General features: G+C 36.7%; 1 protein-coding gene and 1 long non-coding RNA gene across 2 annotated transcripts in view; one reads left to right on the top strand and one right to left on the bottom strand.

Annotated features, from left to right (window-relative positions):
• LOC140230845 (uncharacterized) overlaps positions 1–14,127 on the bottom strand; it is a 50,250-nt gene that overhangs the window by 6,054 nt on the left and 30,069 nt on the right. Inside the window, exons 22-29 of the mRNA XM_072310993.1 lie at positions 7,646–7,819; positions 6,733–6,831; positions 6,147–6,281; positions 3,306–3,469; positions 2,771–2,858; positions 1,939–2,077; positions 1,338–1,498; positions 629–831 (exon numbers count right to left, since the gene is read on the bottom strand). Coding sequence (XP_072167094.1) covers positions 629–831; positions 1,338–1,498; positions 1,939–2,077; positions 2,771–2,858; positions 3,306–3,469; positions 6,147–6,281; positions 6,733–6,831; positions 7,646–7,819 — 1,163 coding nt within the window. The remainder of the gene's footprint in view (positions 1–628; positions 832–1,337; positions 1,499–1,938; positions 2,078–2,770; positions 2,859–3,305; positions 3,470–6,146; positions 6,282–6,732; positions 6,832–7,645; positions 7,820–14,127) is intronic.
• On the top strand, positions 8,889–13,153 carry LOC140231317 (uncharacterized). Its single transcript, XR_011901432.1, has 4 exons — positions 8,889–8,995; positions 10,865–11,049; positions 11,755–11,867; positions 13,039–13,153. It is a non-coding gene; the product is annotated as an uncharacterized lncRNA (long non-coding RNA).

Below are 14,127 nucleotides of genomic sequence, written 5' to 3'. Positions count from 1 at the left end.
CAGGAGAAGCGGCTGGGCCGGCTGGGCATAGCGCACCCCGCCAGCACGCACCAGTCGACTGGGCAGTGTGCGAGCTTCACGCTTCGGTTAGCGGCAAGCGGCAAACTGACCAATGAGATCACGCTGGTCGTTGTTAGGGGCGGAGCCTTTGTGTGGCGCTCGATCCAAATGTTCGAACCAGTTTCTGCTTCGTTGAAACGCCAAAAAACATTGCCCAGAATAACGCTATTTTTTGGTCTTTCCTTTCATCATTTTGCTTCAAAATTTCGACAGATGATAGAAGACATGTCAGACTCTAATGATATGTCAAATTCAGAAAATCGTAAGTTTTGACCAATTTTGATGCTCTGACTTCAAACTCGATTTTCACGGCTTCGACCGTGCGCGACTTTAGGACCATTTTGTTGTAGCGGGTCACATATGTTAATTAGTAACAACATAAATGGAAGAAACAAAATATTGTAAGTCAATCCAGTCTGAGTTTTCGATCGACTTTTTGAAAGAGTTGAAAGTCATCTGCTGCAATTATTAAACTCAGCGGACATATATATAAAGCATCATGCAACGAGTTCAATAAACCTACGCCGTATGAACAAGAGTTTAAACTCCATGCAACCAGTAGACTTACGTCAGCGAGATGACCGTTTCTTCTGCATTGTAGTCCGCTGGTGAGATGTTGACAAACATGAGGGTCTTGGCATTGCCGCCCAGCGAGTCCTGCATCAGCATGGTCAGTTTGTTGTTCCTGTACGGGATGAAGGATTGCTCGCTGGACAGGGCTGAGATCACATCGCCCAGGGCGCTAAGTGACTTGTTGATGGAGTTGGCTTCCTATTGGTCCAATGCAAAGGGGAAGGGAGAAAATATGCAGGGTTAGAAGATGGATTGGCATTTAAAACGTGTTTACAAGCTTTTCAAGCGGGATTTCTATTTTAGTCCACTGATTTTCCACCTAAACATGAATAACAATTTACAATGGGAATACAATAACTTTCCCAAACACCTATACTTGCACAAACGTGAATTATACCCACAAATGTTACCAACTGCAATATGTTGAGTAGTATTCAATGTGCATATCAAAAGCAGGGAAACTTAATCGCAAGCATAGAGTGTCACACATGAAGATAGAGAATATCTTCACTATTTACATGACTCGTGAAGTGGAATAAATGACATATTTCCAATGTTTCACACATCAGAGTCTTGGGCCTTTTACTTTACTATTTCTAAGCAAGTATTTCTAAGCAAGGCAATGTTCCTATTTTGTGTCTGTTTGGGTGTTCGTTTATTTGCTTGTTTATTGTTTGCTTGTTCAAAAGACACTAATGCTATACCTTGAGCTGCTCAGCCGTGGCCCCCGTCTTGGCGGCACGCTCGCTGCCCGCAAGATCCACCAGGCTGAGTTTGCCCTTGGTGACGGTCCCAGTGCCCAGGTTGGTGCTCTCGATGATGATTCCAATGATGAGATGGGAACGTGAGCTCTCAGAGTTCATTTCTGGGTGGTGGGAAAGGGTAAGGGAGACATCATGTTATTGTCTTTTCATTGCTGCAGCAGCACAATACTGTAAAACTTGAATGCCTTGCATGCATGAAACTTTCATGAATTTTGCGAGGAGACAAGATTTGTGAAAGTAAAATGTACACAAAAGTTTGTAACTACACAATGTGTAACTACACAATGTGTTGAAAAATAGTTGCCAATTTGAGTAAGTTTCATGCCACAGAAAGGGTCATTTGCTCCACTATGCAAAAGATTCATGCCGTGAACGTTTCTGGTTCTACAGTATCTACTTTGTAATATTCTTCTTTTGGAACAAAACGTGGGGACAAAAGCACCTTTTCTGCCAAGACTGGTGCAAGTGAAAACATGCTTTCAATAATGTGCATTGGTTACTAAATTAATGATGAATGAAGAATTGATAATTGATTACTTACTGGTTGATGCCACATGCCGGCTGGCCGAGCCCTGCTCAAAGAGACCCATGAGTTCTTTGGCATTGCCTGCTTGCTGGACGACTGACCCATTGATAAACACCAGTCCTTTGTTATCTTTCTTGATGTCCAGTCTGGGTGGCTGTGGTCAAAATAAAGGACACGATATCAGGTGAACAGACTCCGAAGTTGCATACTTACATGTTCACAGACATTCATTGCTATTACATTTCCATCCAAAATTTTGCAAGGGCCATTGTAGAATTTGTGCCTCATGGAATGCAATTTACAAGAGTTGGATTTTCTCTGCAAAATCACTTTGTCTGAAATTGCCTTTCACATCATCATCTAGTTTTGGGCAACCTTAGTCAGGATTGAGGATGAGTTACTGGGCAAATAAAATCAAATGCTGACAACACATACCGCCCTCTACACACTACAAAATCTGCACAGGGACATTAAGGGGCTTACACAGGTTTTACACACTTCCTAACACTTGTGCATACATATTTTGACTATGATCTACATGCAACTCCCGTAAAAACCACAATCCTTGGGACCAGCAGTTTACTTTCCTTATATAAACATTTCCTTACAGCTAAACAAACAGAGTATAATTATACATAACAATTTTGAGACCTGAATGTTTACTTTGTTGGAACGAAGTTTAGCTGTATTAAACCGTGTTCAATATAATGGGAATGCACTGTAATTCTATGTAATATGATCTTGCACAATTTGAAAGAGATAGTCACACAATGACACACACATATATACATATCTCAAAAGAGTACACCAGCCAAACTTGTATGTATGTAAAAGCAACAGTTCTCACCTCTCCCTTGGTCTTGTTGAAGAGGTCGATGAGTTTGTCATTGTACAATTCCAGCATGTAGGTGTAGACCCGGAAAGAGAATTTGGACCTGGCGGAAAGGAATTGACATGGGAAAAATTTCAGTGTTTGCCATTCACATCAAAAATTCAATCATGTAAAACATAGGGTATTGACGTAACAAATTATTGATTAGATCTGTTTGCTACACTTTATTTTCATCAGAAAGTATTATATTACTAAAATCTCTGCATTATTGTTGTATTTTCATTTGTACATTGTATTCTTGGAAAAAACAAAAATGCCGAAATAAACTGAAAGTGAATTTGAATAAACAATACTAGGTCATTGAAGTGGTAATGTAAACTGCAGAAATTACTTACATAAGTATTTCTACAATTTCTATCAATTCTACTAATTTCATATTTTGGCTCATTACTGTGTATCTACGTCATTGACTCTTCATTTTGTTTGTTTCATATAAAAAAAAATATTGTTTCATATAATAAAAAAAAAAAAAGACTGATTTTGTTCTTACTTGTTCTCCTCCGTAACTTCAAAGATCCTCTGGAAGGCTCTAGGAGCGATACCGGGGAATCTTTGCTCTTTGTCGCCAATCATAGTGAAGGTCTTTCCTGACCCAGTTTGACCGTAGGCAAAGATGCAGACATTGTAGCCATCCACAGCCGATTGGATCAATCGCTGCAAGAAACAAACACAAGTACCAGTAAATGCACCCATATATCTTCAAAACCTAGTCTCTCTCCGATCCTCCTCTTCTGCCAGACCCCTCCGTTCATCTTCCTCTCTCCAATTACTTCATGGCCCACGTACAAAAACCCGTTATGGTGACCGAGCTTTCTCTTCCATTGCTCCCACTCTTTGGAATAAACTCCCTCTTTATATTCAGAATGCCTCATCTGTCGAATCATTTGAAATTCTTCTCAAAACTCACCTGTTTAATCAGTTGTAATTTTTTTTTTTTTCTGGAGGCGCACACAGTTATCAATTATTGTACCATTACATCAAATGTATTTTTCTTTTCTTTTCTTTTCTTTTTCTTTCTTCTTCTTTTGTTACTGTTAACGCTGATTTTGTTAATGCTATTGTGTTTTCTAGTCTATTTGTATGAGCAGCAAAGTGCGCTTAGAAACGTCAGTATGAAGCGCTACATAAATGCAATTATTATTATTATTATTATTATTATGAAAACACAGTCCACATTGACATGTGTTAATGTGATTGAATTTGAGAGATATTCTCGAAATTTGATTCAAGATTTTATTACATGATTGATGTAAACGTTCTGCATATCTTTTTTTTGGTGGGAAGCAAAGGAAGACAAAATAACAAAATTTAAAATCATTTTGAACTGATGTACAGTATTTTCATAGAACACCAAAGATAGAGGTATGGTAGTCAACTTGTCTTGAGCAAGTGTTATTTTGTCAGCTTTCAAAAATCACTTTGTCAACAAGTTAATTTTACGCAAAGTTTTATTCTGATACAATGTACATACTGTTCTCTTTTGTGCTACTGCAATGCATACTTGGGCAAACATGTGATTCTTCTCCCTTTTTCTCTCGATTTGAAACTATTCACAAAGGAATCATCTCCCAACTTGCAATATTGCATCTCATAATACAATGCGCTATGTATAATCACCATGGTAGAAGATAACAAACTTTTCCCCTAAAAAGGGAAAACAGATATTCCTCATTCTATTACTCTGGTTCTCAATTGCAACTTCAACCATTTATATTATTGTCTCACATAGCTAGTCCAAATTTGCAAAATACACTTTCGATTTTCTCCTAAAAACACTTTAAAAACTTAAAGGGATATTATGGTATTGGTTGAGGTAAGAATTCAGCTTTTAACTTTTTGTGAGATATTTGAAAACCACTTTATGAAATATTAAAAAGCATACAATTCTAAGAGGAATTGAAAGTTTAATTGATGAAAATCGGTTTTGAAATGGCTGAGATATATATTCCAAGAACAAAGTATGGTAAAGCGATCCTATTAAAATATGGGGCCATCTTTTATTAAGATCACTTTGATTTGGATATCTCAGCCATTTCAAAACCAATTTTCATCAAATAAACTTTGAATTGCTCTTGGAATTACAATGTATATGCCCTGTCATATTTCATAAGAGGTTTCTCCTTATCTCAAAAAATCATCATCAAAAAAACATAAGAAACCTCAAGCCCCATATAAACTGAAACTATACCATCCCTTTAAAAACTAGAAATGTCGCTACGGCGACTGGTGTATGCCTCCGCCATAATGCATGGTTCTCCTAATAGGTCTATAGTACAGTGTCTTGACAATGTGTGATGACAGTTTCACACAATAGGCAAAATATTAAAATGACAGGTTTGCCACAAATGTGCTGAATGTTCACTTTCCTAGAACTAGGTTCAATTAGATGAATGATTAAAACGTCAGAGTGCAGGTATTTGGGGGAACTGATGATTTTTCACTTGACTTTTGACCCTTTTACAAGATTATGCATTGAGTAATTTTCAAGGTATTGAGAAAAAGTATAATTTCAGTATCAAATGGTAAAATAGTATTATCGAAACCTGGCCTTTGACCTTTGACCCCACAGTTCCAAAGAGAATCACTGTTAGGTAGAACATGCATAAATATGTAAGTTTCATGATAATACCTTGAGTTACTTTTGAGATATGGAGGAAGAAGTGCAATTTAGCACTTTCACTTGACCTTTGACCTTTTGACCTTTAACTTTTTGGCAAGAAACTTCCCAAAGAATACATATTGGGTTATACATGCATACATCAAGTTTTTAAAAAAATCCTTCAGGCATTGCATAAATATAAGGAAAGTAGTGATATTTTGAGGAGTTGACCTTGACCTTTGACCCCTGACCTTTGACCCATGACCCCCAACTTCCCTAGATAATCACTGCCCATAGGTACATGCATATATACTAAGTTCCATGAAAATACCTTGAACCATTTGCAAGATATGGAGAAAAACATGAAATTTCAACCTTTTTTTCACAAAATAACCTGTGACCTTTGACCTTTGACCCCGTGACCCTAAAATCGAAACAAAGTATTATCCCCCCAGGATATACCCTCATACCAAGTTTGATGCAAAACCACCTCACGGTTCTTGAGATATCGACAAAAACAAAACGGGACGGACGTACGGACGGACAGACAGACGACCCGAAAACATAATGCCTCCGGCCACTTCGTTGGCGGAGGCATAAAAAAATAGTAATAATGATGAAGAAAGTTGCCTTTATAACTTAAAAGATGCAGTTAAAGTAGGCATGTTAGTCAACATACTGTCTCTGATGCTGACTCTGATGCAAGTCAAAGGAAAGGGGCTCAAAACTCACGTCTGTATCTTCAAAGACATCTTCCTGTGAACTCTCTGGCATGAAGACATGATCAAACTGAAACTCTTTGGTGCCACGCCCACCTGCAACCTCAATACTGTACTCGTCCGGTGCCTTGAGGATTGAGTGATTGCCCTAGATGAATAAAAGCACAAGATGATATATCAACAACAACAACAAAAAAAAAAAACAAAAAAAATCATAACATCCCATGTGTAGACTATAAGGTAATAGACTCTCATTGTACATTTGCCTATCATGATTATGAATATTATTTGATTATGTAGGTGGCATCAACACATCTTCTGCAAACATCCAACACAAATGTGCATGTGTGGGACTAACATAATTACTTTTTTATTTCATTCACTGAAGATAGATATCATTATTATAATATAAATCTATTTACACAATTGTTTCCTCTGTGGGGTGTTTTCCTGCATATTTGCATGAAAAGAATAAAGTTATAATTGAAAGAAATTGTCTTTCTTTTATCAGATTGTTTCGTCAGGCCATTTCTTAGCTCTAAATTTTCCAATCTTCAAGAATTCCTACAAAGATGTACATTTGTATGCACTGCACTCACCCTCTCCTGCTCTGACCCACTGAGAGGTCTGGCTCTGCAATACACACGGATCTTTCCTTTCATGTCCTCCACCATGTTGTAGTATTTCTTCCTCAGAACCTGCAAACAAGTACATATACCCAGTCCATTCAGGTGACTGCCTTGCAATCATGAAATGTGCAGAAATAAACCTGGCAGCTCTACTCTCTCATAAAACAGTATTATCGTTCTCTTGAAATATCATTCATCTGAGAAAATGTCACTTGAAGCTTCAAAACAAATTCAAATGGTTTAGAGGAACATGGAAAATAAAGAGAAGTAGATATGCATAGCATAAAAAAGTAAACCTTGAAGGAAACATAACAATGCTAAGTACCTTGTTTTTATAAGGTATTTGAGGTGTGCAAAATAATGTTCTTCAACAGGATCCTTGCATTGTAAAATTCAATATATTTTTTTTTTCATAAAATGAGATGAATACACAAATTGAATTGAATAGCTATATTTCAAATTTCACAACAAATATCGCTTTCTATCACTCATTATCATCTGTCATTTGTTGACACAAAAATTTTCCCCATGGAAGGAGATCTCACAGTTAGTGTTTTCCCATATCTGACTGGTATTTGACTATTCAAACTCGTATCTTCAAACGTATTACCATGAAACATATGAATGAAACAGTTTCTGGCTGATAGCTTAATCAAAGTAAAGATCTCAGAGATAGAATCAAAGAATCATCCCATTATTGATATCAAAATATACTTATGGCACTGAAACAAAAGATTAATAATAACATTTAGGTTCTGGGGCTTTTGATAATTTTATTTTTTTGTAACTCTGATTATTTGAGGGGGGGATTTGATATATAGCAATAGCATGAAGCCTCCATCACCATGGAAACTATCCCCCAGCAACCCCTTCAGTCACCCACCCTCTCACTGTTGTAGTTCTCCACGGCTGCCTTCAGCTCCTTCTGTAGCTCCTTGTGCTCCTTCTCCAAGGTGGTCACCTTCTCCTTCAGCTCCAGAGCCTCCTGGGCAGCCACGCCCAGTGATGCGATCTGGGCCGTCAGCTTGGCAACCTCCTCCTTCTGAGCATCTCGATCCTTGGGGGCAAGGAGGGGAAAAAATAGATAAGATAAGAGAAAATGAACAGGAAGGTTGCAATTCTTTTAGAAATCATCATGGTTCTTTTAGAAATCATGATTCTCATCTTTTCTTTGCAAAAGAGTTGAGTATGACTACAATAACTGAATTGTATGAAGAGTTTGATTTCAAAATTGGCTATAAAGCACCATTAAACATTTCAAAGTAAGTCCATCATCAGATAGAGCAAAATTAAACCCTTCCGGTGATATATCACTTGTAACATAACAAGGAATATTCTGGAAGTTATGATGAAAAATATATCATATTTTCTGATTAGTTTCTTTGTTCTTAGGCAGCTTCAATTGCAATCTCAACCATAATGGAGTAAGCTTGTTTTGCAATCAAACTTTTGAAATCATTTCAGACTGCACTTAGATGGCCATATCATTGCCCCCAAAAGGAATAAAGCCACTCATGGTAAAGTTGCTGCATGCATGTACACACTGTAGTGTCATGAGCTTGGAATATGTTGAAGTCCCCTATCATTTGTCACTCCAATAAATTCCAGGGAGTAGTTTTCTTGCCAGCAGGGATGCATTCTGCCATATGCAGGCAGAATCCTGACACACATAACATCAATTCAAATCTAAATTTTCAACACAGTTACATAGCATACAGTACTATCAGGGTGAAATATTTTTTTATACCAAAAGGACAAATTTTGTATCAAAGTAAAGACCATAATCATTCAGCAGATTATACTCCTCTACAAATATCAGACTGTCATATGTTAGGTATTCTATATTTACATAATGGAATGAACGCAAGTACTGGGGTCCGTTTCATGAAGCTATCACATAAAAGCTATCACATAAATCTTAAAATGGCCAAGCCGCTCTTAAGCTAGGAGAGACTTTCACAGAGAAGTAAAAACCATTTCACGAAGTCTCTCCTAAGCTATGAGAGACTTTAATTCTTTCAATCGTCATGTTCGAGGGTAATACTAATTAACATATCATTAGCATATCATTAACGTATTCTCCCTATTGTGTTACATGCGGTGAGCACTCGCTACCTAGACATAGCACGTATACACACAGTGTATACAGCGCAGAGGTAACAGATCTACGACGGAGGCAAGATCCTGAAGGCTAAGTTGCATTCTACACCGCTACCAGTACATATTTCTATTAGTGAGTATATTTAAAGCTGTCTGCAATTAAAAAGTAATGCATGTGGATTCATAATGTGATATTATTTGGATATATTTTTGTTCGAATCTTCTACAATTCTCCAAGGGCTAGCTAGATGTAGATCTAATCTTAACGGTAGTAGCGTTATCACAATAGTCCCACGTAGCCACATCGCCGTTTGTTTGAATGACCAAATGGCCAGCTGAGTTAGGTAGTTTGTTAATGTTAGCATGGTAGGGTCTAGGGCTACTACAACTTCTACAAGTAATAGTGAAATGTTTGTGGGTTGATTTTTAGCGTGCAGATATTTCATGAGAGCAATTGCCCGATTTGTTCATGTATGGGTGAATTGCAGGTAACTTAAGGCGTGAATAGTGAAGGGATCGAAGAAGAAACCGGTAATTTCATAAGTAAAGAATTGGTCTGCATTTTATTATTAATATTATATTTTTGAAGACGTGTCTAACATTGAATAATTACACTGTCACTAGCTGTGTGGATAGTATTCAGAAGTGATACAAATTTTCTGTTTTGTGTCAAATCGACAGGAAAGATCTGGGGGTTTTTTTTCAGTCTAGAAAATCTCAGGTTATTTTGTCCAACAGAATTATGGGCCTAGCCTAAGCCTAATGTTTTTTAGTTTAGGCCCTAACGTGAACTTATAGCGTTAGCATTTACACTACAGAGAACCAGCTGTACGTTACCTGGGTCATTGTTACGTTTACAAGTCCTAATGTTACTATCTAACGTTACTAATATAGGTCTACAACAAAAACTTGTAAAATACTAGGGGTTAGGGGTTATAACTGCGACCAGCCCGAACGCGAAGCACTGTGTACTGGTACAACTAACAGGGAGTGCCCTGGGGTTAGGGCCGGTAGTACTATCTGGAGAGTCCGACAGTGGTTAGACTAACTAGATCAAGTACGGTAGTAATAGTAGGGCCTAGTAGTAGTACGTAGATCCAGGTCTACACAGAATATGAATTGGAAACCATGGTTCAGATCTTGGTTCACACTTGAAAGCTATCTTCAACAATTCTAAGTGCATACAGCACTGTAATCGCAATGCATGTGTCACAATAAGATAGAGAATGATGTTTAACTAAATTCATAGGCATGGAACCTCTAGAATTCTACTGCTATACTACCAGATGTCTATAGATCTAGAATCCAGTGGTATAGTGATCCTGAGTAGCACCTACTGACCTAGATACTACTTAACCAGTGTATACCAAAAGTATAACCAGACTAGACCCTTTGCCTTGATATTCTTAAACATATTATCATTAACATAAGTAGGCCTATCACTCATCAGTAAGGAAGTTAATAGGTCTTCTTAATAGTGCTATCTATCTAGGCAGTTAGTAGATTCTATAGGTCCATACTCCGATGCTAATACCGCTTACACAACTTCTTTTAGCAATTTAACTGATGATGATGACATGACAACAGTTGATGATCAGAGTCAGACTGTGGCTGCATCTCAGGCTGTAACTGTGATCAACCCGAATGTGAAGCCACAGTACAGCTGGTCCTACCAGATCTTAGGTAGATGTAGACCTTGCAACATGGATGCCTAGCGACAAGATCTAGAACCTCAAGAAGTCATAATACCCTAAACTATAGGCTTACACATGTTGAATTGAGACAACTCAAATACTAGTATTATGTCTTTTAATCATCCCCCCCCCCCAAAAAAAAAAAATAATAATATAAGATCCTTTATATATTTAAACTGCAAAAACATGTGAACTGATTTCAAATTTCATGCAGATTCTAGATATTGTGTGTAAAATCTTGTATAATCAAACAACAGTTTGAAAACACATTTTCTATTTTGTATTCACATTTTTAATTATAATGTTAGATATGGAACATCAGTCAGACTGCTACAATCAGACTTCTTCATCTAATAAAGCCCAGAGTCAGTTGCTGAACTTCACTGAACACAGAACCAAACTGCTGAACTTCCATCTTCTCCACAGCTAGACTGCTACTGAACTTCGTCGAGACTTACGATGTATCTACCAGCATGGTCACCTTCAACAGAATGCAAGTATTTTAGCTTATAATACTATTTTAGCAGACATCATATCTGTATATTTTCAAATACTACAATTGCAACATTATTTACATTTGCACATCAAATTGTCTCTGGATTTTTAGTTGAATAGTGTTAGACAGGAAATATTGAAAACAATGTTTGCTGTAATGTCCATCTTGGTAATTGAAAACAAACATTGTTATCCAGTGAATAGTGACCCTTCTAGAAACAACTGTTTTTTGCATTTTTTATGTCACTATCTGTAGAATATTACATACTGATCCAATTGAAAAGAGATAATTCATGGAAGGGGGGGGGGTACCTGCATGTCTACATGTATCAAGCTCCTGAAACAAACTTTAGCAGTCACGTTATCTTAATAATGTAGGCCCTACTATGATTGTTTATTTACCCTCTCCCTTTTCTAGTATCAAAACCACCTTATGCTCTTACAGTGTTTGAAACAAGAATATTCGACATAGCTAATCATTTTAAACTGTGAAAAGTCCTATTTATAGCTTATGGATCAGTAGATACTAGTGAATTCATTCTTTCAAAATCAATGGTAGGGCTTTTCAATTTGATTGCTATAGCTTGTTATAGCAAAGGCAAAGCAACCATCTCTAACATACTTTCTAATGTCCCATGTCCTGCACTATTGTTTTGTTTGTAAGATATTAACTGTTCTTGTATATTGAATAAACTCCAAACAGCCAAGGACCAGACAACATGTGAACTTCATCCACTTCAGAGTTAAGGACTGGGGGCAAGATGCAAATGGAAAAGTCAAGTGACAGTGTCATGGATATTCCACCATCTTCATTTGGTGTGTTAAATGATTATTTTTAGCTATTGAAGCAAGTTGAGAAATCATGTTATCTTGATCATCTACAGTTGGCAGCAAAATTATTCAGCCCCTCTCTTGCATGTTGGACACTCTGGCATAATGAATTACATTATAACTGAGATCATTTCTAAATCATACAAGTGGTGATCAGATAGTTTGCTACAAGTAAATAACAGATCAGTAGCCTTTGATTTGCATATAGTTACAAACTTTGATCATTCATGTATAAAGAGATATGGTGCAATGAGCACATTTATGGTCATTTTCAGTCCTTTCAGTGATCACTGAAATGCTTCGTTGAATATGGTTTGTTCACTCAATGTTTTGATAGGTGACACAATATGATGGAATTTGATGTAGGATTCTTAATATTTCAATTGGCATTTTTCGTTGTACAAAAATATCTAAATGAACTCATTTCTAGTGAAAGTTGCCACCATAGAGTTTGTACAGAGGTTTAGCCGTGATATTAATAATTCAAAGTTTAAGTCATGTCAAAATGAATATAACCCAATGAAATGCTAAGAGTTGTGCATAGAATGGCAAGATACTATTTAAAATTCCATAAAAACAAAAGAAATTAATCGTTATCATCAGACCATAACACGTCATGCTTCAGTGATCACAGAAAGGTCTGAAATGACCATAATGTGCTCACTGGACCTTATCTCTTCATGCATGAATGATCAAAGTTTCTAACTATATGCAAATCAAAGACTATTGATCAGGTAGGCATTTGTCATAAACTATCTGTTCACCACTTGTATATGATTTAGTAATTGTAATGTTATTTATTTTGCTATAGTGTCCATAATGCAAGGGGGGTGAATAATTCTGCTGCCAACTGAATAAAGTGAATGCTTGTTATTAATTTACCCTCTCATTCATTACTAAAATTACCTCATACTCTTACAATTTGCTAACAGGGGCTCATTACATAGTGATTCAAACTTTGAAAACTGGCAATTACAACTTGTTGTTCACATAATATATCTTACAAAATTGATAATCATTAATGAACATTTTGTTATTATTGCTTGTTTTAATAAAGATGTACGCTCATCTCAAATATTTTCCAACTATCCCATTTGTGCATCCGATGTTTCTGTTTGTATGGTATTTAACTGTTCTTAAATTTGCACACCCAAAGGCCTGAAGAGAGCTGAACCTCACCAAGCCTTGGGACAGACAACTGCAGCTGAACTTCACCCAGGTCAGAGTCAGACTACAATTGGACTACAAACTGTATAGCAGCATCTTATCTACGACAGAACACAGGTATGCTTTTCTCAAATTAAACTTGAAGGTATAAAGATTTTACAAAATAAACAACTTGAATAACAGTTGAAAAAGGGCAACCTCTGTTGATGACATATCAGTTACAGGTAATTCGGTCTTTCTTATTTTAGCAATTATTGTAGACTTGGTGGACAAACAATGTCACCTCTATATGTGAACTGTTCCATACGAGAAATGAAGAAATTAGTGCATTTATACACCCCAGTTGGGAGTTGATTTAATGTTTATGTCTATATCAGCCACAATTGGGAATTCAGTACGGCTTACATTAGTTGATTAACGCACTGACATAGCAATGCAGCTGATTTATTGCATAACCCATTGAATCATCTTTCTGTTTATTTTGGAACCCCCAGCTTGCCTGACATAAGTTACAATCCTTTTTAAAAAGTCATGAATGTATAACGTTCTGTCAGACGAGTGTTTAAAGTCACAATCACATTCTCATTTTGAGTCTGTGTCACACCTTTTTTGTTATCAGGAAGAATCTGCTACACTAATTCTTGTGTATGACATCCCAGACGATTTTCTTAGTTTTTTTTCGTAGATGCTGTTAAACTGTTTCTAATATACTGTATAAGAAATTGCTGAAAAGTAGTTCTGTGTAATGATATGTGTGCCAGTCGTGTGTGTATTCATTCAACTGTAAGCCCACATATTTAACACTCTGTATAATGTCAGGCAGAGGGGATGAATGGCGTGTCATAGAATTTCAGTATGTAACCAATATTTGTTTTTCCATATTTGTATTTCTTTTTTCTTTCATATAGACTCTCAAGGCATGGAGCTTGCCGAGGGTGATGCAGACAGGTTGAATGCAACATATGATAGTTTTTACGGCTGTAAATATATATATATATATATATATATATGAATGTAATCTTTCAAAATCAATGTATATACAGTGAAACCCCGTTATAACGAGGTCCGTGGGACCGCC

Source organism: Diadema setosum, chromosome 7 (assembly GCF_964275005.1).
Source record: "Diadema setosum chromosome 7, eeDiaSeto1, whole genome shotgun sequence".
Taxonomy (NCBI): domain Eukaryota; kingdom Metazoa; phylum Echinodermata; class Echinoidea; order Diadematoida; family Diadematidae; genus Diadema; species Diadema setosum.
The sequence above is the reverse complement of the archived record's forward strand: the minus strand, read 5'-3'. Positions and strand labels throughout refer to the sequence as shown.